The sequence below is a fragment of the Lissotriton vulgaris genome, chromosome 1_1 (assembly GCF_964263255.1).
Source record: "Lissotriton vulgaris chromosome 1_1, aLisVul1.2, whole genome shotgun sequence".
Taxonomy (NCBI): Eukaryota; Metazoa; Chordata; class Amphibia; order Caudata; family Salamandridae; genus Lissotriton; species Lissotriton vulgaris.
Genome location: NC_141685.1, coordinates 507,515,806 through 507,541,189, shown reverse-complemented (window position 1 = coordinate 507,541,189; position 25,384 = coordinate 507,515,806). Strand labels below are relative to the sequence as shown.

The window sequence follows — 25,384 nt, the reverse complement described above, 5'->3', positions numbered from 1 at the left end:
TCAATGAATGCTCACAGTAAACATGGCGGGTGGTTCGGTCTCTGCACTTTACATAGCACGAGCGGCCCTTACCGTTCTCGACGGCCCTCTTGAGGTTGTCCAGCATGCAGTCGTAGTGCACCCTGCACAGCACCTTCTCCTCCACCAGCGCGAACTCCTCCCCGGTGGAGAGCTGCCGCTTGCAGGAGAAGCAGGCGAAGCAGGCCAGGTGGTAGACGTTCCCCTTCGCCCTCCGCACCCAGTCCGTGGAGTGGATGTGCCGGCCGCACCGGGAGCAGCGGGCCCCGTAGCGCCTAAAATGGAGAGAGAGGGAGAAAGAGAGAGAGACGGTCACACGGGCGGGAGAGAGCGTCAGAGGATTGGGAGGGAGGTGCCAGGCAGACAGCGTGAAAAGGAGAAGACAGGGATGAGAAAACACGGGCGTGGAGCGCGTGGGACCCCCTTCACCCTTCAGGGCCACTCAATGCTTCAGTGGAGCCCTTCAGCACAAAGACAATACAAACCTGTGAGATATGGAAGACTCGGGAATCCCTAGAGTGAGTGAGTGAGGAGTGAGTGAGTAGGCGGGGGAAGAGTCACAATCTGAGGGGATCCTGCCAGAGGACAGAGCATCTAGCCCTAACGGGAGAGACAGTGACCAGGAGGTAGAAAAGAGGGACGCGCAGCTAACAAATACCCGAGGGGGAAAGAATATCAATGAAAGAGGAGGCACAGACCTGAGAGGAGAGAATGTGACAGCTGAGGGAGAGGGTAGATACAGGCAGGGGAAAAGACATGATAGGAGGGGGTGAGGGGGGGTAGAAAGCACAATTGGGGACATGACATTCACAGAAGACAGACCACAATTTAGCACTAACCTAAGGCCACTCAGTAACATAACAGACAGACCTATCCAACTAACACAGACATTGATGCACCAAGTAATTCAAAGCAACTTTTAAAGTACCACCTTTCTGAAAAAAATTGGTTTCGGATAATAGCGGACCAGTAATCCTGTATTTGAACCCTTGAAAATTTACCTCGGTTTGTGCTCTGTCTACCCTTTCTGAAAAGCAGGACGTGCTCAATTTACTAGAATTTTCCCGGCTGAGTTTATAAAACCGGGACGGTCCCAGTAAATCTACTCGAAATAGAGGGATGTCAGGAGTGGACAGGCAGCACGTGCGACACTAAATTAATGCGTCAGAACTACTTTGCCAGGACATCAATGTGACAGTTTAGAACGTTCAAAGCTATGAGGTAGGCGTAACCGCTCTTTATATGGATTAACAAGGAAAATCCATGTAAAATGCACAACAAACCCAAGCAGTAAAATGCAGGTGTGCCTTGAAAAATAGGGACGATTCAAAACGCCTCCTCGGACTGGATTACATAGAATATTTCACCGAGGAGGTTGAAGCAGTGACTGATACAGGCGCTTTGCTCCAGATACTAGCGTGGAGCGAGCTGCGGAAAGGTCGGACAGGGACCATTTTTCTGAAGTTCAAGTTCACACATGGTAGATTTAGTGGAGACGCCTGACTCGTTTAGGCACTATGTATCAAAATTAAACAAAGCACTAGAATGGCATCGTCCTCAAAAAATGTAATTACTTTAAAAAAGTTCTCTATTTCGAATTGTTTTTCATAAACATTCTTTTTTTAAAAAAAAAGGGATACAATGATTGCGTTGTTCTTTCCAGTTGGGGTAAACCACAGCCATTCCACACCCCCGCGCCCCAGCTTCCGGGTCCTACAAGGACTTGTGTGCCCTGATACCGGTTCGTTTACACACAGTAACCGGCCACCCACAGACCTGCTGCTCGCTAGGGGAAAACAAAAGACGGACCAGGAGCGCACTCAGCAGGCAAACGGCTAAAAGCAGGTATTACTATTTGACGCGTATACATTGGCGAAAATCCCTTATGAATTGCTGTGGTTGTTGTTTATTCGGGAGGGGATGGGGGGGGGGGGGGGGGGGGGGGGGGGGGGGAATACAGCACATTTAAGTTTTAAAAGTAAAAAAAAAAAAAAAAACTTTAACTGGTGTCCGAGCCTCTGTGTAAAAGCCATTGCGCAACCAACTGCGCTGTGTCCAAGTGTACTGTAACTTGCGCTGCGCTGGTTGTACAGCGCTAAATAACCTGGGTCGAGTTCGCACTAAATATATATAAATAAATGGGCACTAAATAAATAACACTTAGAAAATAGTCCATGAACGTCCCGCCATCAAGGAGGGCCGTGTCCGTGATTACCTGAAGTAGTCGAGCTTGCAGAAGATGTCCTTGTCCTTGATGTAGCAGCTCGTGTGCCGGCCCAGGGCGGTCCTGCAGACGCTGCACGAGAGGCAGCGCACGTGCCAGCACAGCTCGTTCACCTGCGGAGGGAGAGCGAGAGGGGGGTTACTGACCGGTAAGGGGCAAGGGTGGCACCCTCTGGGACCACAGGCCTGAACCAGCTGCGAAGGACAGCCGAGGCCCGGCTGCACTTAAAACTCAAGCCACTTAGGACTCGAAGCGCAGCAGAGCCGGCGGTATTCGGTGCGTAAATGGCAAGTCAGCGGGTGGAAGCCCACTTCCAGGCAGACAATGCATGCGCGAAAAGAACTCTCAAACATAACAAGGAACATAGCTGCATTTGGTACTTGTGCAGTCACTCAGCGTGAGGGGGTATGTCGTGTAAAAGCCAGTGGCCTGGGCCCCGGTACCATTGCACCTGCTGCACTGGTACTTACACGATCTTAAATTTCCGGGCACCTGCACGCAAACTCGTGCTGGCGAGGGGTTTCATACACACATTAAATCGTGACTGTCAATTATAGAAAATCAGTTATAGAGCAGTTTAAATTGCGCATCTAATCAGCGTTAGCGTGAAACCACTATCCGAATCGTATAAGCTTATGCTTTAGTAAAGCAATTTTCCTGGATATCTATCATCACAGATCGATACATTTAACCTCCTAAACTAACGGCACCAATTACGGCTTAGCAAAATCAACAGCGGGACATCAACATCGTGCAGTAAATATGGTTAGCATACATTTGAAAATAAATCAAAGGAAGCTGGCGAGGTCTTTCACATTTCCCTGGATTCCATAAATCGCAGTTTTCTAGAAAATTATGTTTCACAACAAGTCCCTTATGCTTCCGATGCCGGCAGCCCATCCATGCGCCTCTGGGCTCTCGCCCCAAACCAGCACCCGACCTCCGAGCACACCCACCGGGCCAGACACCCATTCTTAGGCCAGTCATGGAGCGTTTTGGGTCTTATAAAGTACAAATAGAGCGCTAGGGATCATCGAATACTGTAGCCCTGTAGCTGTGCCGGCCCCTTTAAAAACCCTTCAAGTGCTCAAACCTACATGGATTCCTCTTAAATCTAAATTTTATAAACGGGTTAGCAGAAAACCGACGCCAAGCAAAGGTATGAATGAAGTGGGCCGTGGTCCACCCATGATTTATTCACAAGAATGGTATAATAAAAAAAAAAAGCTAAAAAATGCATCTGAAAAAGCTTAACAATGCTTAGTCTGAACTCCTTCTCAATTCCATCTTCGCTTCTACAATATGCAGTTTGTTACCCTGTAATGGTAAAGCGATAACTATGTATAAAATGTATTAAAATACTTTGAAATAAAAAAAAACAATTAACAGGAACTTTTTAATCTTTGAGCAAATAAACATGCAAGATTAGCGGTCTTGTAAAGAGGAATGCGACGATTTAGACATTCTTATTGTAACATCTCTAATAGCTAAAAATCTGTACAAAAGTTACACACTTCTGCACATTCAATTATAGGACAAATCTTTTGTTTGAATCGCCCACCTCAGTTTCACCTGCCCTCTCAACCGGCATCGAAAATATAAGCATCACATACAATCCAAACGCAGGCCGAGGTAACCAGCCATGATGCTCCGTGCCAGAGCACGTGCCAACATTACACACATCCTGGCACACACGGGAGCGTTGCGACCGCCCCCTTTTCAACGATTTACTAATCTTGGCAAACCCTTGAATCATTTGCTTAATGGGGCATCTGTAACGTGTGTACCAGTCGCCAGCATGTTGCTCATTTCTGCATTTTTATCGCAACATATTTTTGGAGTAATACACAAAACCGTCCTCACTCAGTGAGGCGCAGGAAAAATGATGCCACTATATGAATCAGTGTACAGCGATGTCACTGGATCTTGGGGAAAATTAAAATTTGGAGAGCGCATTTCACCTAATTCAGGGAAATTACCTTTATGCATGCCAAATAAAAATTGACACTTCACATAGTTACGAGCTGTTAGTGGTAAAAATGTACCACAAATTTAGGGAAACAGAATGCCAGCAACCATTCACAATGCTTTTGATTCACTTTTTGGTGCAAAATAGGTCATCGTGTCAAAACATGAAGCAAGGACACATTCAGTAGCCTTTTGTTTTATTGACCAGTTTTTCAGCCATTGACTTGAAACTTTGTCAATCACATTTTCGCTCAGCCCAGAAAAGTATCTCTCTCACCCAAAGCTACCGGTTATTGAGCACATCCATACCTCCAGTGGAACACCCTTTCAGTGGCTCATCACTAGTGCCACCTGGGTCGGATTTTTTAAAAATCGGATTGCAAGATAGCTTTTACTAATAAATCTGCAGTTGGATGCCCATCATGGTAGGAACAACTTAATGCAAACTGGTATGATCTGAAATACTTTGGAATTGAAGGATTCCTCCCCCAAAAGAATAATATGTAATCGAAGAAAAATGGAATCCAGAATTATCAAAACTAAGAAATCTGTAACCTCACAAAATGAATTCAGGAGGAATTATCAAACAATCTATAATTGCCATTTGGTGTCAATATTGCAGTGGCTCTAATGTAGAACCCTTTTACCCTTCATTTACAGGTGAAATCAGACGAACTTTCCTATATATTGTAGACCTTTAACAAATAATGAGCGAGCTAGACAACTGAATCAATTTCCCCATTAGATTTGACCGATTAATTGGAATTTATTAGCACAATAATGGACATTACTTGATTGGGACATGTTCGGGAAATGATTCCAGTAATGTTTGAGTATTTTTAATTAGCCCTTCCAACTTGCACTTAAGATTAACATTTGTAATGTCGAACTGCATGCAGATATGTTGTAATTAAAATATGGAAAAATATATACAATGCTGAACCATACAAAAAATATTACACTCTGAATTGTTGTAACCTGTCAGAGTGTTTTGTAAATTTGCCTTCACTTTTTATTAGCCACATTGTCACTTTAAAAGCAACGGAGTTAGATTCACCTAGAAATACTGTGAGCAGGGCCAAAATGCGTTATCTTTTGTACTCCGTTTTTTCGTGATCAGCTTACAAACCAACTAAATAAAATGAAATTCACTGGTGTAGCTCGTCTGTCTACAGTCACAAAAGAGGGAGGGGAAAAAAGCATAATTGGTGGTATGTTATCACAGATGACCTCATATTCCAGTTCGGGAGCTCCTGGATCACTCCACACTCCACACTCCACACTCCACACTCCACACTCCACACTCCACACTCCACACTCCACACTCCACACTCCACACTCCACACTCCACACTCCACACTCCACACTCCACACTCCACACTCCACACTCCACACTCCACACTCCACCTGTGAAATACAAGCTTTGAAATCACTGACCGTTCCAACAGATTTTTTTTGCCATAATTAACAGTGCTGATTTCATTTGCAAGATATTTAGCTTCCCCAAACAAGTAATACAGTTAAACATAGCATTTAGTCTTTCCTTGCTGCTTAAAAACAAAAATAAAGCTTTAACTCAATGACAGTGCTGCTCTTAAAAACATCAGTCAGCTCACCCGAAGAGCTCATCCTTGCAGGACCATCCTTGAAGCAAACTTCTACCAACAAAACCTCCCCACAGATATTTTTGGGGACTCTTATGCAAAACACTGGAAGGAGCATGGCCCACTGAACAACCACGTTTGACTTTATCAAGTCAAATTTTAATGTGAAGTTGAATTCATTGATCCCCAGGGAAAAACTGTGGAGTGTACTCTTAAATCTTGACATCCCACTATAAATGTACATGTATTTATATAGCACAAATCGCCCACATCGCAGGCATCTATGCGCTTGCTTAGGGAACCCGTCCTGGTATTTCCCTGTGAGATACCCCGGCAGGGTATCCACAAGGTAAAAGCCAGGCATCCCGCCGCGAGGGGCTGTTGTGGAGATTAAGCAAGCTAATGCCCAGAGTCGCAGAGTGTGAACCCGTGAGTCGAGTAGGCACCGGAGCGAGAATTATCGAGTCCGTGGAATTATTGAGCCCAACCCCCGTCAGGGCGGGGAATTGAACCCTGGTCCAGGGCCGATCTCAGCTTCCGGGTCTGCCGCCTCTAACCCCTGAGCCACACTTCTCCACTATACCTCTTGGATGTGTTAATAAGGCTCCATACAGAAACCTATGCCCAAGTGAAGTGCTGGAACCATGGAGAATTGTCAGCTCGCTTCCCGGTAAAAAAGGGGGTTGGCCAGGGGTGCGTCCTGGCCCTACCCTTTTTAGTTTATATATAAACGGGCTTATAGATTACCCATTAGGCTAGTTTCAGGTCGGGTACCCACATTGATGTTCGCGGACGACACTTTGTTGTCGTCCAAGACATCCATGGGTATCCAACGTACCTTGGATGGCTTTGCCGATTTCTGTGCATTGAGAGGCCTGGAGATACATTTATTCAAAACTAAATTTATGATCTGCAATCCACCAAGGCAGACCCGCCCAAATCCAGTATTGGATGGCATACCTTTGGAGTGAGTAAAAACCTTTGAGTATCTGGGCATCATCCTTGCGGAACATCTGGAATGGGATACTCTGGTAGCAAAGGCTGCTCTAAAGTTAACTCAAACGGTGAGAGGGATATCGAAAATGCAGAGTATCTAAGTACAAGCCTGCTGCTCCGGTTATAGAAATTTATAGAGTACAGGCTAGAGCGGCTTCTATGTACGGGGCGGAGCTTTGGGGGCACCATAGGCCCACTAGCCTTACAAGGCTAGAGCACACATTTATGAGGAACCTATTGGGACTGCCAGTTAGCACCCCATTAGTACCTCACTGGCTGGACCTAGGGCTACTCCCCATTGAGGAGGAAGTGGCTTTAAGGCCACTCACCTACTGGAGATGACTATGGTCAGTCCCTGAATAGGCTCCCTACAAAAATTAGTTTAGGGATGTGTGGGCTGAAATCAGAACAAAATCCCGTGGTTAACTCACATCAAGGAACACTGCAGTAGGATTGGCTTACCCGAGTTATGGGGAACACCAGAAGTAGTGTGCCTGGCAATATCTAGGGCCGATCTGGTATACCATCATAGGCACCATAATCTATTGTCTCTTCATGTGAGTTCTTCAGTTGGTAGGTCCCATCCTCCTAGACGGACATCTCAGTTCCTCCAAGTAAAAGGGGACTACAAAAAGGAGAACTCCCTTGACCCGATTTATCCAGCTTTGTCAAGGAAACTATACATGCAATTCAGGATGGGTAGTCTGCCGCTTATGTCATTTACCAGCAAATGGGACATAAATAAAAATACTGAGTGCCCAGCAAGCAAATACCATCTTGAAAATGAGATTCACGTCCTTTTTTCTGTCCCAACTACCAGGCTGTATGCAAATGTTGGGTGAAACCCATTTGTAGGAACCTTGGCTTCAGAGAATGTTCTAAGGCATTCAGAGTATTAAAATATGATACGCATCCCAACCAAAGGCCCTGCAAAGCATTATGGGACGATATTCTAGAGTGCAGTGAATATTATAGTATCCAATATCAAAACATTCCTCAAGGGGCAGACTCTGGGGCTCAGCTGAGAGCTAATACTAGAATATTCACTATACTCTAGAATCTCGCCCCATAATGCTTAGCTGGGCCTTTGTTTGGCATTGCATTTTTGCCTATAACTTTGCTTGGTGGGGTCCTAGGAGGATGGGACTACCACCGAATCGTTCAACATGATATTCTCTTTGTGTTCAAGCACTTTGCTTGCCCGCCCCATAGGTTAGTGGTGACCCCAAAATCACCACCGCTCTCATTGCAGGGTATTTTTCAAAGTTCACTTTCGTGAATTGGTAATATGCTTTTTAGCATGTAAAGGTAAAGTTGTTTTATCAAAGTGTTGTGGGTGCAGTAGCCAACTCTGCTACGGTAATGAAATTATTGTAGGAGTTCCAATGCGTAGATAATGGAAATATTGTGCAAGTACCGTGTTTTCAATGAAATACGTATTTACCAAATCTCTGAAACCACTGCTAGCAGTGTTCATAGAGTTCATTGCCCACAGTTAGTTGTGGTTAGCATGTGCATGGCTAGATCCTATTCCCCCTCCATCGTTCCATCAATGGTTGGCATGGCTTTTATCCACATATATAAAAATGTCAGTTTATGCTCAGAAATGTAAATCTGCTAAAAGAAAACTTTTACAAGCTTGGGCACCTATGATGGACCTCCTCAATGGCAGAGGGGGATTAATTGGGGTACAATTGTGGTGGTGTTATTTGAACTGGGGTATATTAGAGAGTCTTCTATATATCTCAGATAGTAGGAAGATATGCGCAGTTGCACTACATGGTTTATTATAATACTGTTTAGTGATGAATTTTTAACTATTTACTCTTTTTGAGAGTAATTTGTAGCTGCCCAAGTGTAGATTGTGCTATGATGAATTTGCTGCTTGGTGGAGTTTAATTATTGTATAGTGTAAAAATTCAATAACTATATTAAAAAAAAAAGTACATGCAGTATGCAGTTCCCTGCCAGCAAGACATTACAAGCCCATTATTGCACTCAGCTTCTTTCTTTAAACAATTTGTTAAACCTATAGTGTCATACTTAACAAAAAAGTATTTTATAGTTCATGTTTCAATTTCTTTACAGTGCACTTTGCATTTACTATTTGTTTTATAAAATGCACATTCTAACATAAAATGCATTAATTACTAAATTATCCTCAACAAAAACAAACATTTTCAAAACATTGCAAACATTTGCAGTCTCGGGCAAATATGGACTACTAAATAGACTATTAAAATGCTCAATCTTTCTAAAGAGTATTCAAATCAATGAATAAAAAGGCATTAAAATTACAAAAGCAAGCAACATTCTATAACATAGGAGATTCTTAAAACCCTGTATTAACTCCTGTATTTCTTTGTAAATGATGACTTATGATACACCCACTAGCAGTTTAAAGAAAAGAAGTCAGAACTCAACTGTAATAAGTTAGTGCAGTAGATTTCCGACATCAGTGCCTATTGCTAGAGCCAGCAGTCGATGTGTAAAACAGGTTAAGTAATGGAGCAGCTGTTTAAAGCAACAGAAATGATTTTTCTGCTTCATTTTTTTCCTAGCTTACAGTGACTAGTAGAAATAACATTTTTTGTATTCCTTAGATAATTATAGAAATGTATGAATCTTTCTGCATGTTTCCACACATTGTGAGCTAATGATTGTACAAAGGACCACTGTCTAAATAAGTGTTTTTACGTAACCGGTTAGCCTTCATATGATCTGTTATGTGTTTTTGATCAATATTTATGGAATAAAACATTTACCGACCTACTGCTGCTTTAAAAAAAAAAAAATCCTTTTTTTCCATCCGCCACAATCACATATCCAAACTTCAATGAAAAAGCACTTTCACTTAGAGCAGACTTAGAAGTTTTGACAATGCTTATTGGTTAGAGACAATCCACATTTCGAGCCTTATTTAGATTTACCTACAAAATTTGGAAGCTACCAGTTAATTATCATTTAGTTCTGTAACTACAGATAGAAATTAGAAGCAAACACCGGAAAGGAGGAATGACTGGAAAGGCAAGGCAGCAGGCCGAAGTCAACATAAAGCAACATTGCTAGGAAATACAGACAGACAATTTTTTTGTCACAACAGGCCAGCTGAGCATAGAAACGGGCCACTGTATAGAATCTTTGCACGCTAGCCAGAGTCTTTTTGCTACCCCTTGAAATCATTCATATTGCCTGCGATTGAATGGGTCCAGCACAGGCAGGCTCTTGGCAAAACTTGCAAGAGTGAAGAGCAGTCGAATGTGCAAGGATGCAAAGAAAAAAAGGACACAAAAGCCGAAAAGAGTTGAGTGAGAGCAACAAAGACATGACACCAGGACACACAAATAGTAGCAGAGAAAAGATGCGTCATAGTGAGGGTGGTTTAGGCGGGGTGGGCTGATGGGACAAATTATATATTGCAACTCACTTGCCATCTAAACATCAATGAATGTGTAGCTAGTTTAAATATTTCTTGTATTAGTAACTTTACAAAATGCATGAGACAGAAGAACTTGCCCCACTTGCCATGGGCATGCACTATGAGGCCATTCTCACCTTCTCCAAAATACATATATAAAAAAAAAAAAAACAAAAAAAAAAACACTATAACGCTGGCAATCACCGCTCTAAAGCAATTTCAAAAGTAGCAAATGAACGGTACCAGAGCTATTAGGGCAGTGTGACTGGTGCAGCGCACTGGATGTGGACCTGTGGAGGGGGCGCCAACCATAACCCCTTTGCCACGGGGTAATTCCCCCCCAACGCAGGGGAGGGGCGCGGCTCCGCAGTGCTCGTGACAAGCCCAGCTCGTCATGTGTCACAGCTGTGGTCATGACGAGCAGGGCTCGTCACGACCCTGCCCACTGATTAATTCTCCCGCACAGGCGGGGAATCAATTGCGCGTGGGCGGGTTGCGACTTATGATGAGCCCAGCTCGTCATGAGCACAGCTCCACTGTGACTCATGACGTGCTGGGCTCGTCATGAGCATGTAAGGGGTTAAGGTGGGGGCGCCGTGTTAAGCATTAAATTAATATTGGAGTGATGAGGCCCAAATAGGGATTTAGTAACTGGTCATTGAATCACAATTTGGTGTTTGTACGTTTGAAAAAACATTTTTTGCAGTCGCAAGCGGCTCAATTCATTTTGCAAACTAAAAAAAATGCTACACGGTAGGTAATCTTGCTTCTGGGTCATGGATTCAGACTGTGTATTGTGGACAACTGTTAAGGCAAAAGTAGCAGGTGAAAAATAGGAGAAAATAAAAAAATAAAAAAATAAAAAAATAACAAAAATGGAATAGAGCAGGTAGGGTTCTTCGTCTCCAGTTCAATGGGGACTCTGCAATAGCAATGAACTAAAGGGCAAGTAGGTATACAAGAAGCATCAAAGAATCGGGAGTACCCACAGCAGAACATATGGTGGTAACCATAAAAAACAAAACTTCCTTCCTGCAAGATCACTCTTCCTTCACACAGAATGTTATTAGAAGGACTAATTAGATTTCTATCTGCATCTTTATGCAGCATCGTTCTTTGACGGGTATCCCCCAACAATTATTTGGCAACTCAGGAACGAGGAATAGCAACTCAGGAACGGGGAATAGCAACTCAATATATACTAAAGAACCCACTAGCCATTGATTTAAAATGAATTAATCTTCTAATAATTGCTAACCAACTATTTCAAGGATCTTCATTTTATTTAAATGGTTTTAAATGATCATACAAAATTCATATTTGTGCGAGACTCCATTAATGTTTACATTCTTTACGATTACTTCTTATGCTTCCAAGTTTACATTGAAAGTTAAATATTTGCTTATGACAATTTCATCAAACTATAGAAGGATTAAAATATAGCCAAACCCCCAACCTTTGGTCTATTCATACCAATCACTCAAAAACACATACTCCACACATTCTTCCCTAGGAATCCTCATTGAAACACAAAGAGGAGACCACATTGATGCATTTGATCACGTGGAAACCAAGGGCAATACAAATGCGATATAGCATGTCCGGGAAAACCTAGATGGCACCTTACATGACGCACCTCTGCATTACGGCATTTATAAAAAATAGTTTTAAAGAAGGAAACCGCTAACAAATTATTAGAAGTTGAATGTGGTGACAGATTCATTCAGTACCAAGAACAGTCCAATTAAAAATTTCCCTTAAAGATGAACTACAGAAAGTCAGGCTTCGACATAGGTTTTCTATGGCAGAGGATCATGCTCATCTTTTGAGAACCATTTTCCTGATCTCTTTGGGTAGGGAACAGAGTTAGGCCTCAAGTGATGCAGGTCCTTGAATTTTCTCAGTGCTCCAAAATTTAATTGGCCATACTCAGCATGAAGGGAAAGTAAGTTCAACCAAACCATCTTTCCGATAATTCAGGAGTGGTTCAGCCAAATCCATTAAACTACTGAAGAGCTGCAACCCCATAACAGGTGCACGCCCACCAATTCTTGGCAGAATTTACCCGATAGGGTATTCTCCAAAGGGTAACTTTGCATCCTTCTCTGTAAGACTTTCTATACACCAGGTATCCAGCTCCAAAGAAGGTTTTTTAAAAGCTAAGTTTGAATGTACTCAAGAGCTGATTAAGGAAATTGAATGAAACTCTTTCAGGAGCGAGATAAACAACCATTTATGCACCAACTTAGACCCATAAGTACTCAATTTTATGCCGGAAAAGGTGCTGCCATCAAAATGGAGTCTAAGGCCTTTATACCTTATACCTTTGTGGCACTGGAGATCCACAAAATCCCACATGACCTCCAACCTGCTGTGTCAAGGCCTGGAGTAGCTCTGGGGCCAGAAGGGAACTTGCAGGGACCACAAATTAATAACCATGTTAGTATTGGCTCAATGCACAGCATCCCCGGGTAGTGCATGGGAACACCACCAGGCTGCACTCCAAGTAGCTGCTTCCGGATCCAGTAGAGCAAGTGTTAATGAATGGTAAAATAAATATTCTGACAGTATCAATCTCTAACTGGTGCCCACTTGCCCAGTGACAAGATTTAGTTCCCGATCTGGGCTGAGGGTTTGAAACAGTAAATCTCAGGGCCTGAGCAGGAAAAATTAAACACGGCAGTAGGATTCAAAGAAAGCATCACTCAAATCTAGACCCAAGACCTGCCCTAGAGTCCTGGAAGCGGGCAAAGAGGACAGAGAGGAGGCAGCCGCACACAGGTAAGTGTTTAATTGTTTACCCATTCTCTCCCCCTTCAATCCTCCCGCACCCTCTTCGCCCCCAACCACCATTAAATACCAGCCACCACTTGGACCGGCGTTTGATAGCACCAGCCTCGTGCTCCAGGCCAGCGCTTTGGAAACTGGACTTATTCTTTTTCAAATTAGGCACTGATAAAACCAAAGTAGATCTTCACCCCCAATCTCCTGGCTACTGAGCATATGCTCTTAAAAACCTGAGCATTGTCATATGGTCAACGACAATTGCATGATTAAACTGGATTTCAGCCCGAAATTTGAAATTACCTTTAATTCATCTTTGTTCGAATTAAACTTAATATTTCTTTTGAGATCTTGCACAAAAAGACTAAAATCAGTTTATATGGTCTTTCCAGGCACAATTGCACAAATACCATTAATCGCAAGTCAGTAGATGCCTCTTTGCAGTGCACATGGTCGTTAGAATTCAGGATCATCTAATAGATCATGAGCGAGATGTACTAAACTGTGGGGGTAAATATTCAATGCCATAGCCCAATAATTGAATGAATGACATTTTATAAAGTGCAGCTGCTGCTTCAGAAGAAGCATCCTGCTAATAATTCACTCGTAAGTTACTCGATAGCAGAATCATGTACAACTTCAGTTAATATATGTGTTCATTATTAATTTGTCCGTTTTTTTTGTTAGCCTTGTGCCCCGACTGGAAGATCAGCTACACCCACGGCAGCAGGGTCTGCACCAAGCGTGAAAGTCGTTTTGACTGATCGAATGTGATTGAAGCAAGAGGGAAGGACATCTGTTGAGAGCAATTCAAAAGATGGTAAAAGCAAATGTTCCCATGGAGTGATCCAAATTAAACAGCTTAAAACTGTTGAATCGATTATTAAAATTATAAACACTTCAGCTATGGATCGAGGGATACATGTTTAACCCGAGCAGCACAACTTTTGAATGAAATGAAATGAAATGAAATGGGGTTTTATAAAGCGCGTTTCTACCCGGAGGCCTCATAGCACTGAGGACGGGTGGAAGGGAATGCCATCAGACAGTTACTGATAGAGGAGTGTTTTCAGATTTTTACGAATCTTTAGGAGGAGATCAGGTTCGCTTCGCAGGGTGAGGGGCAAGGAATTCCAGACGGAGGCGGCGTTCCAAGGAAAGGAACGGCATCCCCATCTAGCTCGTTTGATTTTCCTAGTTGATGCCAGAAAGATTGTGCTGGAGCATAACGATCTAGGAGGGTGGTACGGGGTGACTAGGGCACTGATCATTGCAGGGCCTTTCTGAGACATGGCTTTGTGCGCTATGCACATTGCCTTGAATTTAATCCTAGCCTGTATGGGCAGCCAGTGCAGTCTCCTCATGGCGGCAGTTCCAGAGTGTCTTCGGGAGAGTCCCAGGAAGAGACGTGCTGCCGCATTCTGGGTGACCTGGAGTTTAATAGAGCTCACCGAAGCGCCCAGATAAAGGGCATTCCCGTAGTCAAGACGGGACAGGATGATTGCCTGTACCATTATCCTCTGAGCCTGTAAAGGAAGGAGAGGCAGAATTTCTCAGCATTCTCATCAGACCGAAGCAAATGGCAGATAATTTAGTGGCTTGCTGACTAAAGCTTAGGGCGTTATCCAGCCATATTCCAAGGCTTTTAATCTGGTCTTTGGGCTCTGGAGGAGTACCCATGCAAATCGGCCAGTCAATGGTGGCTCTTGGTGACATGGATTTTCCCAGGGACATCAGCTCAGTTTTATCCCCACTTTTAAATGAGAGCGCCATCCATGTTGTTATTGCTTCCAAACAGCTGCCCAGATTACTGGGCATGCCCTCGAGATGGTTCAGGGCCACCACTACTTGGGTGTCGTCTGCATAGGTTACAATATCAAAGCCATAAGGGTGCATTATCTCTGCCAGGGGCTCCATATACACATTAAAAAGGGTAGGGCTTGGGGAAGAGCCCTGGGGCACGCCGTAATTGAGGGGCCACAATTTAGATTGAGTGGCACCCTCCGATACCAGAAACATCCGGCCTTCTAGGAAGGATTGCAACCAGGTGATGGCCTGACCTGTGACTCCGAGGTGTCTTATACGGGAAACCAAGATGTTATGGTCCACAGTATCAAAGGCGGCACTCAGGTCTAACAGCATAATTGCCGTGGTGCCGCCCTGATCCATGTGCCTCCGAGCTAACTCAGTTACTATCAACAGGGCGACCTCAGTCCCGAGCTTGGGGTGGAAGCCTGCTTGAGAGTCATGGAGTAGGTTATTAAACTCCAGCTAGTTAACCAGAATGGAATTAATATGCTTCTCAAGCAGCTTGCTCACCCATGGCAGAAGAGAGATCGGATGATAGTTAGCCATGGTTGCCAGGTCGAGGTTTGTTTTTTTCCATAGTGCTCTGACCTGTGCGCACTTCCATGCCTTTGGTACTGTTCATATAGTAATTGAAGTATTCAAGATGTTTAAAATGAGTGGTCTGATAATATCTGCGACCAGCAGCAGATGGCGCGTGGGGCGGGGTCAGTGGGAGAGCCCGATGACACTTAACATTAAAGCGTTTAAGGAGTCCTCGTTAAGCAATGGGAATTCCATTAACTGGCAGTTGGAGTTTGCTGGAGAGTTCTCCGCACCCGGGGAATTATGCTCATTTGAGGTGAAGGAGAGGGAAATAGACTGGATTTTTTGAAAGAAGTACTCTGCTGGTTTGTCACAACGATTTTAAGCTTCTTTTGGGTCAGGGAAATTGGACAGGATTTTAGTCAGAGTTTTAGCAATTTGAAAGATTTCCCTCGGGGCATTAGCGGCCATCCTTACCTTTTGCTCATAGAACAAAGATTGTGCCAGAGTTATTTCGGCCTTATATTCCTTATTGGCTTCTCTAATTCTTTCCATCTTGCACACCTGTGGTCTGTCTCCAATCCCTCTCTAGTTTCCTACACCTTTGTTTTAGCCCCTTCAATTTAGGGGTGTACCATGGTGCAACTTTGGACTTGGTTTTTTTCTTAAGGATTTTCAAAGGGGCCACGGAGTCCAAAAAGGTCTGTATCCATTCATTAAAGTTCCTATTCAATGAGTCTGGGTCATCCCCCAAGGATAGTGGGGTGGGTAAAAGGGAGTGTGTCCATTGGCTGGCTGTTACCTTGGACCAATTCCTCCCCATTAATGGGGCGAGAGTAGGGGGCCGGAGGCGGGTTTGATATTTCCCACACTAACGGAACCAATAGATGGTCAGTCCAGGGAAGTGGGATTGGGAGGCCTACGTGGAGCTTATGGTCATTGCTGAGAACAGGGTCTAAAAGATTGCCTTTATTGTGAGTTGGTTCGAATCCCTTCTGGGTAATCTAAGAGCAGCTAAGTTGGTCAGAAAGGCCTTCGCTTGATGGTCAGACGGGTCGTCTAAATGGATTTTTAGGTCTCCCAGCACCGTAAAATTTGTCGGGGATAGAGCTAGTTCAGCAACATGGGAGGGGAGAGAGTCAGTAAACATGCCTATCTGTCCAGGGGGCCGATAGAGTAATAGGCCTGAGAAGGTTAGGGTGGGAGAAAGTTCCAATGCAAAACTCATGCTGTCACAGTCAGGGACTTCGGCTGGAGATGATCTGCACTGGAAGCAGTCCTTGAATATTATCCCCATCTCCCTGCCTCTTCCCGCTTTCCTGTCCACCCTCTGAAGTACATAGCCTCGCTGAAAAATGTGACTAATAGCGGGGTCTACCTCCTCCTTAAGCCAAGTTTCCGTAAGAAAGATAGCGTTTGGCTTAAGGTTCTCCAGGAGGAGTGATATTTCTACTGCATGTTTTATCAGGGAACAGCAGTTTAGAGGATTCATTTTGATAGGTGGACGAGAATCACAATATAGTGTCGTGGAAGGTTTCAGTTTAAAGTGGCAGTGTGAGCAACTAGAGGCAATATTATTAGCACACATGGCTTGGAGGCAGGGAGCCTCAGTGGTTGGCTCTAGATTCCGAAGTACAACCAAACTAGAAAAGGTCTGCCCTCAATGATAAATATTAAAGGCTCACATGGAGTCCAATGATTTTAAATTCGCAACATTGAGCTCACCACAAAACACAGTCAGACCACATGTAGAAAAATACACATTTTTCGTTTTCTTTTTTATGTATAATTTCGTAGTGCTTAGGCAATTAAATAACAATAAAAATGGTAACGAATCACATTTATCAAAACTTCATATTAGCTCCACATCACCCTCTCATCACTCATTCATCATCATCACATCACTTCTCTTACAAAACCCTCACACATTCAAGAAGCTAATTACACGTAAAGCAGTTCATACACCATCCATACACCATCCTCATCAACAATTCACAGTGATACACTGAAGTGACCCTTAAGTGTCTTCTCAGCAAGGAGCCGGAGACTCAAGATTGAAATAACAGGACCCAATGTAATAACGCCAACGTGCGTTTCGGTGCCTGGCCCGATCTTATGGCCGCACCTTCATCAGGGCTTTCACGTTGGGGGGAGTGGGGCAGAACACAAGAATTAACACAGCGGCCAATCTCAGGGCCGGGCCAAAATAGTGGCCTTAGAGAGGGTATCACTTCAGTAGCCACGGCAGGAGAGGTCGGGGTACTGCAGATTCAAAACCCCTGTTCCAGAGTTCACGGAGAGGCACACCTTAGTATCAGTGATAGTTCTAATCCAATATTCCTTTTTCAAGAAACGCACATTCAGCAGGTCCTCATCCAGGTTAAGGAATCAACAAGTTTTCAGGGATCTCGTCCACACTGAGATTAACTGATACTGCGTCTTCGCGGCAGGCGGAGTTTCTGGTAGTCCCAGGGGCTCGGTCGTAGACCTCAGCAGGGAATTCCGTGGGGATCCGGGCAACCGATTTTCATGCTGGGATCTTTCGTAATTCTAGTATGATAAACTTTCCAACCGTGATTCCTCCGCGTTCCGAGCCCCTGTCAAGACAGGAAGGCTGAAGCCTTCCTTTCTTCTCCTGCTGTCTGCCCTGCATCCTTTCCAGGGGGCCCCTATTCTCTAGATTCCGAAGTGTCTGGGAGTCGTACCCGAGATGAATAGCTTGCTTTCCGGGGCAGAGGGTTTGGTCCCTGGTCTTGGATGGGCGCAGAGGGGCTTGCCTTTGGCGCGCCGCTGGCGCGTCCGTTGTGCATGCGCTTGGCTTGCACCTTAAGTACATGGGACCATATCTAAAGAGACAGATAGGATTTTGATCACTACCCTGCTGAGTCACCCTAAGGATTTAAGTCTCCACATTTTGAAAGGGGGGTGGGTAGGAGGGCTGATACTCTACAGTGCAATCAATTCATTTTGTCCATAGTAAGGGAAGAATCTTCAAGAGTGATGGAACCATATGGGATGTCAAGCAATTGTGTCCGAGCCTACTCTAGGTGGTGGACTGTTCAGCTCCATTTTTTAATTGTGTACATCAGTATACTATTGTGAACGGTGTAGAGGCTCTATACAAGAGTTTCAATTCACAAAAGTATCCCAGAAACAATCGCCTACATTTTTTGGAGGAATTTTTAAAGGAGTAACTCATCAGCAGCCTGCGTGAAGCTATTAAATGGGCTTCCAAACACAAGTGAGAGAGCAGGAGCTGCCCTCAGTACACAATGTAGTTACGCCATCAGCATGGCCAGCTGTGACATTGTGCATTAGTGGACTGAGAGTTTTAATAAGGTAGATTGGGTCACCTGGAAGGTTAAAAGTAGACTCTTGGGGCAATCGGTCACCTTGCTAGCTACCGTCTGCTCTTCACTTTGTTATGCATAGGCAGTGGTTTTTAGAAACAATGTGGTGCAATTTACAAGAGTAGCATTGTGTGCTTTGGGTATGAAGGGTGCTGTGCACCCGGTGTTCATACTGCAGAATTTGACAAGAGGTTAATTAGGCATTGTGCATTCTACTGTTACCTCAAGCTCCCCACCAAGACCACTTGAGCACTGTATTTTACAAATGTCAATAAAACTAAATCACAGGGTTTTAGGTCTGCAACACAAACTAAAGCTAGGAAAACTAGCTGCTTACAGTGTTGCGACGTTTTTTTTGAGAACAATGAGTCCAAGACTAAGATGAACTGTAAATTGGCTGGAAGTTACAAAGAAGAGAAAAAAACAACAAAAAAAAACAGTAAAATGTCATTTGCTTTTGGGTGCTAAAAGAAAATAAACGCAGGTTCATTATTGAAACAACGTAGGTTCCTCTAATTTTAGAATTGAGCATTTTCCTTTAAGAAAACAGAGCATTAAAATCACAGTTTCCAGTGCATCCTTGTTTTTGGGTGGAGAGTTAAACATATTGGAAAATGCAAAGTATGAGAGTCTCTACCTGCGGCTATTAGAAGGGATTTTTAGCATAATCAGAGAATTGGCAATTTGCCTTTGTATGTGGCAGTGCTTAACTTTTGAAAAAAATGCTGGTTCCTAAAATACTTAAGGGGGGCCCACTGTTGGGTGTCACCCTTTTACTGCAAGGCAGCCCACTCCTTGCCTTCTGCAACACTGGTGAGCACATACTGGTACATCCACACCAGCAGCTCCCATCTGCCTTCTCTTGCCAGAACTGGAGTGCAGATTGTTGCTTGAGCTACTTCACTCAAACAGGGCACATCATTTTATCAGCAGTTCCTGCCACCCGGCTGCAGCAAGGAAATAGATTCAGAGCTGGCCGCAGGAATGCACAGTATTCAACACATATGCATTTTTAATTCCACAGAAGACCCAGTGATAAGCTCCCTTGCTGCAGTCAGGTCCTTGGGTGACCAGTCATCAGCTCATTGAACTCTAAGAGACATTGATATCTGGACATTCACAGTAATAGGGCAGGCAGACACCAATTTAGGGGCCTTTTCTAGTTGGGGTTTGCGCAGGAACCCGTTTTGCCCCACACAATATAAATTGCAGGCCCATTTAGGACTTCGAATAGGGCAAAACCTTGGTATTAAATGAGAGATTTTACAGGGCGACTTTGGGGCAAGAAACAGGTTGGTTAATCTTAAGTGACTCATTGGCCACCCATGTCCCTTTATGTTCAACATGATCATAGATGATCATAGATACCAACATCATTTAATATAAAAATGTCTGCTTGTCCAGCAATGAGGTTTATATCACCAGGCCCAATCTATTCATCACATTCCTCTGAACACATTTTTTTCTGCACGGAGGTGTGCTGTGCATCCTTGTGACCCGTAAACACATAATAAAAGATATCTGTAAAGAGTTCTGCACGAAGCTTGTGGGGTGCTGCAGCCCCCACCCATCAAGCAGCACGACCCAATGATGAAGCAGGTCACCTTGGCGGGTGGGGCAATGAGTCCTGAATAAGATTACCTTAGAATTTAACATCCTGCTATTTATGCGATCAGACAACTTATTCTCAAGTGCCACACTATATTTTTTAACATAGCTGCATGAGGGGAATATGACACTGACAAACCTCTACTAACTCCTGTCTTACTGTAAGAAATTGGAGTATTAATGGAGGGGAGCTACTACCACCTACAGTAATAATCGCAATCCTAGTCAGGTTGAACTACTAAAGTCACTAAATAAACCTAAGCGCAACACCCTGGTAGCTATGGCACAGAGCAGACAGGCATAACTTAGAGGCAATGTATAAAGTATTTATTCAGTACCAGCAATAATTTCAGAACACAAGAAAAATACCAATTTAGAAAAAGAGTACTTTCAAAAAGAAAAAAGGTGACACCAAAACTACAAAAAAATAATAAGGGGAACCAAAGATATGACATTTTAAAATGTTGGTGTACAAAATAATGAAAGGCTGTGATACAGCTCCAAGTTATTAACAGTGACCAAGATTACATTCTAACATTCCACCTATCACTTGGTTTCCTCCACAGGTCTTAAAAAGCAGGTTCAGCCCTCTTACCCTCTTATGATCTTGTCCAGGTCCAGTAGGGTTCTAGGAAGAATACTGTAGATGCCAAATTTGTGCCTGGTACTAGTTTGTAGATGGTGTTACTCCCCAGTGAATTTAAATCAATCAAGTGGCTTGTAAAGCGTGACTACTCACTTGTAAGGGTCTCGAGGCACGGCAGGGACTGCAGATCTGTCGCAAGGCTTTGAGGTTCAGTCAAAGAGCCAGTTCTTGAGGTCCATCCTGTATTGGAGCAGTGATGGGGATAGCCTGTGGGCGGGGGGTGGGATTAGGCAGGGTGTTCCATGTCTTTTATGGGAGGTAGGAAAAGAATCTTCTCCCGGCCATGACCTTACATAAACGTGGGATGGTGGCTAGGGCCTGCTAAACAGAGGTTTCTGGTGAGTGCAGGGATTGAGAGGCGGTGGTACAGGTATGCAGGTCCTGTGTCGTGTAGTGTTTTCTAGGCATGTGTGAGGAGCTTGAAGGTGATCCTTTGGTTGACTGGGAGCCAGTAGGGGTCACAGGTGGCTGGTGATGTGGCTGCGGAAGGGGAAGTTGAGGAGTAGTCTGGCAAAGGCTTTTTGAATGCTTTGCAGTTTGGTGATTTTCTGGGAGATGCCAGCGTAGTGCGTTGCCGTAGTCAAGTCTGCTGTTGATGAGTGCATTGGTGACTCACTTAAAGATCTTTCAAAGCAGGCGTAGCATGTGGAAGCCAGATGATGAGACAGCGTTGATCTGGCAGATCATGGTGAGCGAGGAGTCCATGATGATGCCTAGACTTCTTGCATGGTCTGTGGGCAGAGGTCCAAGATCTGCAGGCCACCAAGAGTCGTCCCAAGTAGAGCAGGTGGAGCCCAAGACGAGGGCTTCGGTCTTCTGAGTTAAGCTTGAGACAGCAGTCCTTCAGGATGTGAACAAGGGGCCGGTGCCAGGGTCACCTACTGCCCGTGACAGACAACTCCCATTTGAAATTAATTCAGTTCCTGGACACTGCACAAATGGGGATTCTACCAGAGAACCTGTAGCACCTCTCCACATCCAAGCATTTGTATCTTGCTCTGGAAGCAGCATTCCCTTCTCTTTCAGAGTTCAGAGGGCTGCAGCTGGAGGCTAATGCAAATTAGCTTCCACAGGCTTTAGATCGGGAAAAGGTGAAGGTCTAGCAGTACCCTTTCCTTAATATTTGTTAAGCCTCCAACTTCACCAGTGAACTGAGATTTTAATAAATATTATAAAGAGTTCAAGAAGAAAACAAGTTACTTACCTGTAACTTTGGTTCCCCAGTATTGATAACTTTCATAGATTCCGATGCTTTGTATCATTCTCCGTCGTCTGAATGGGAGCCTCAGTAAATAAAAAATATCAGAACCATAGGTACAAAAGATAAAATTAGGCCTAGGCCTCTCTCATTTTGTAGCATATCACACTCTGTGTAAAAGAGCCCAAATTTCCGCAGGAACCAATCAGAATAGCCTCACCCCATAGAACCTTCCTGAGAGCCTCAGATTTTCATAGCCGTTGTGCCAAAAGCCACTATCTTAGTAAAAAGGCCAAGCTTTCCCAGGGGAGATGGGGAGGAGGGTGGGCGTATGGGAATCTATGAAAGTAACCAATACTGGGGAACCAAAGTTACAGGTAAGTAACTTGTTTTCTTACCCCAGTATTGGAACTTTCATAGATTCCCATGCTTTGTATCAGAATAGCTAGCAGTGTCACCAAAGCACATTTTGTTACATAAATATTATTGCATGACACCATGGCAATGCTCAAAGTAACAATGAAGAAATGTTATCATAGAAAAAGAAGCATCACCAATACAAAATGTGCTACACTGGAAGGCGGGATTGGAGGGAAAGCTCACCTCTTATTGAAAAAGGTTCCGGAGGACTTCTTGTCCAACAGCAGCGTCGTCCTGTCCTGAATACTCCAGACAGTAATGCTTCGTGAAGGTATGTGTACTGCTCCACGTCACTGCCCTACAGATGTCTGATAGGGACTCCAGAAAAAAAAGAACCACCGAAGATTCCACTGATCTAGTGGAATGTGCACAGGCTTTTTTTTTCAAGGGGCTTGCCCGCACCTTGATGGCAGAACTGAATAGCGCTGGAGATCCAGCGGGAAATGCTGGTTTTAGTTAGAGGAAATCCCTTCCGCGGTGCACTGTAAGACACGAACAGTTGTGAGGATTTTCTAAAAGACTTTGTGAGCTCTAAATAAAATTTCAAACACCTCTGAACATCCAAAGAATGCAATGATCTTTCTGCTGGAGTAGTAGGCCGTGGAAAGAATGATTTCAAAATTAAAGGTTCATTCAGATGGAATTCAGAGGGAACCTTAGGGATGAACTTTGGATTTGTCTGAAGGATGAGGACATCTTTCTTGAACTGAAGAAAAGGTTCCACTATTGACAGCGCCTGAAGTTCCCTAACTCTCCTAGCAGATGTCAGTGCTAAAAGGAGGGCTAGCTTCCAAGAAAGGAATGTAAAATTTGTTCTGTGAAATGGCTCAAACTGAGCTTTCATTAGCTGAGCCAACACCAGATTAAGTTGCCAAATTGGTGGCGGAGGGCGGACTGGAGGATACATCCGAAACAGGCCCTTTAAGAACGGTTTGACAATTCTAGCAGACCAAAGAGAAGGACCTGAAGATGTCCGCCGGAATCTAGAAATGGCTGCTAGATGAACTTTTACCGAAGAATGAGCCAATCCAGATTGAGCCAGTGATAGGATATATGTGGAGCTGACTTGTAAGGGTGGAGCTGTTGTCTGACACCATAGGCAGAATCTCTTCCCTTTTACTTTATACGTTTTGTTAGTGCTTGGTGCTCGAACCCGAGACAAAACCTCCCTACACTCCTTGGGGAGATTCAGATGTTGGAATTCCCTGTATTCAGGAGCCACACAGTCAAGTGAAGCGACGTCGGATCCGGATGCAGCACCTGACCCTGAGACTTCGATAACAGGGGCGGAACTAGTCGCAGGCGAATGGGATGATCCTGGGAGAGCAGGAGGAGTTCAGTGTACCAGAACTGCCGGGGCCACGCCGGTGCAATCAGAATCATTTTGCGCGGTTCTGCTTTGATCAACCTCGGTATTAGGGGTATTGGCGGAAAAGCAAAGAAGAATGCGCCGTACCAGGCAATCGAAAGTGCGTTCCCCAAGGATCCCGGATGGTGATCCTTGCTTGCGTAGAACCGGCATTTGGTGTTCTCCGGAGACGCAAAGAGGTCTATGGTCGGGGTTCCCCAGACCGAGAACATCTCCTCTAGAATGGACTGATCTAACTCCCATTCGTGATTGGCTGCTTTTTGACGACTTAGTGCATCCGCTGTGACATTGAGTGAACCTGCCTGGTGTTCTGCTGTCAGAGTGATCTTGTGAAGAATTGCCCAATCCCAAATTCGTTGAGCTTCCTTTGAAAGAGTTAGGGACCTTGTCCCCCCTGCTTGTTGATATAGTGCATGGCCGTTGTATTGTCCGTCCGGACCAGCACTAGATTATTTCGAATCCTCGGGAGAAAAGCTTGCAAAGCTAATCGAATGGCAGTCAGCTGCAACAGATTGATGTGGTACTGGCGTTGCTGTGGATCCCAGTGGCCACTGACTTGTAGTTCCTGGAGTACTGCTCCCCAGCCTTCTAACGAGGCATCCATGGTTAGTACCATAGGAGACGGAGGAAGCCTGAAAGTCAGACCTTTTGCAATGTTGCTTCTCACTATCCACCATTCGCATGCCTCCTTCATCTCTGGTGTTAACAAAATGTTGTCGTTGAAAGAGCCTTCTGCTTGGCGCCATTGATTATCGAGTTGCTCTTGTAGAGGACGCATGCGCAGCCTGCAATGCGGAATCAATGGTATACAAGATGAAATCTATCCGAGCAGAGACTTGTAGAGCCGTACTGACAGGGATCTCCTCTTCAGCATTTAGCGAGCCGAGAGCATCAACTTGTTGCGACGCTCGTCTGAAGGATAAGCTTTGCACTGTTCTGAGTCCAGAATGGCTCCTAGGAACTTCGTTGACCTGGAAGGTGACAGAACTGACTTGCTCATGTTGAGTTGAAGACCCAGGTGATCGAACAATTGAATGCAAGTTGAATTGGCCTTGGAAGTTTCCTGGAAAGAAGGATCTTTGACTAGCCAGTTGTCCAGGTAAGGGAAAACTTCCAGAGATTGCTTCTTGAGGAAAGCTGCCACTGGGGCCAACACCTTTGTAAATATCCTTGGTGCAGATCGAAGACCAAACGGAAGCACTTTGAATTGGAAATGGCTCTTGCCTACTGTGAAGCGCAAGTATTGCCTGTGAGCTGGGTGGATCGGTATGTGGAAGTACGCATCTTCTAAATCCAGAGTCGCCATGAAGTCCCCTGGATTCAGTAGACGAATAATATCCTGGAAAGTGACCATCCTGAAGGACAGTTTGATGAGATAGGTGTTGAGCTCCTGTAGATCTAATATGGGGCGCCAAATCTCTGTAGTCTTGCGAACCAGGAAGAACCTGGA

The 25,384-nt window shown here is 44.4% G+C and overlaps 1 protein-coding gene across 3 annotated transcripts in view; it reads right to left on the bottom strand.

Moving 5' to 3' along the window:
* Window positions 1-25,384, bottom strand: part of LHX8 (LIM homeobox 8) — a 172,541-nt gene that overhangs the window by 125,504 nt on the left and 21,653 nt on the right. For all 3 annotated transcript variants that reach the window (XM_086936281.1, XM_086936287.1, XM_086936283.1), the window contains 2 exons: window positions 2,234-2,355; window positions 73-293 (listed from right to left, as the gene is read on the bottom strand). In XM_086936281.1, the coding sequence (XP_086792407.1) occupies window positions 73-293; window positions 2,234-2,355 (343 nt within the window). The remainder of the gene's footprint in view (window positions 1-72; window positions 294-2,233; window positions 2,356-25,384) is intronic.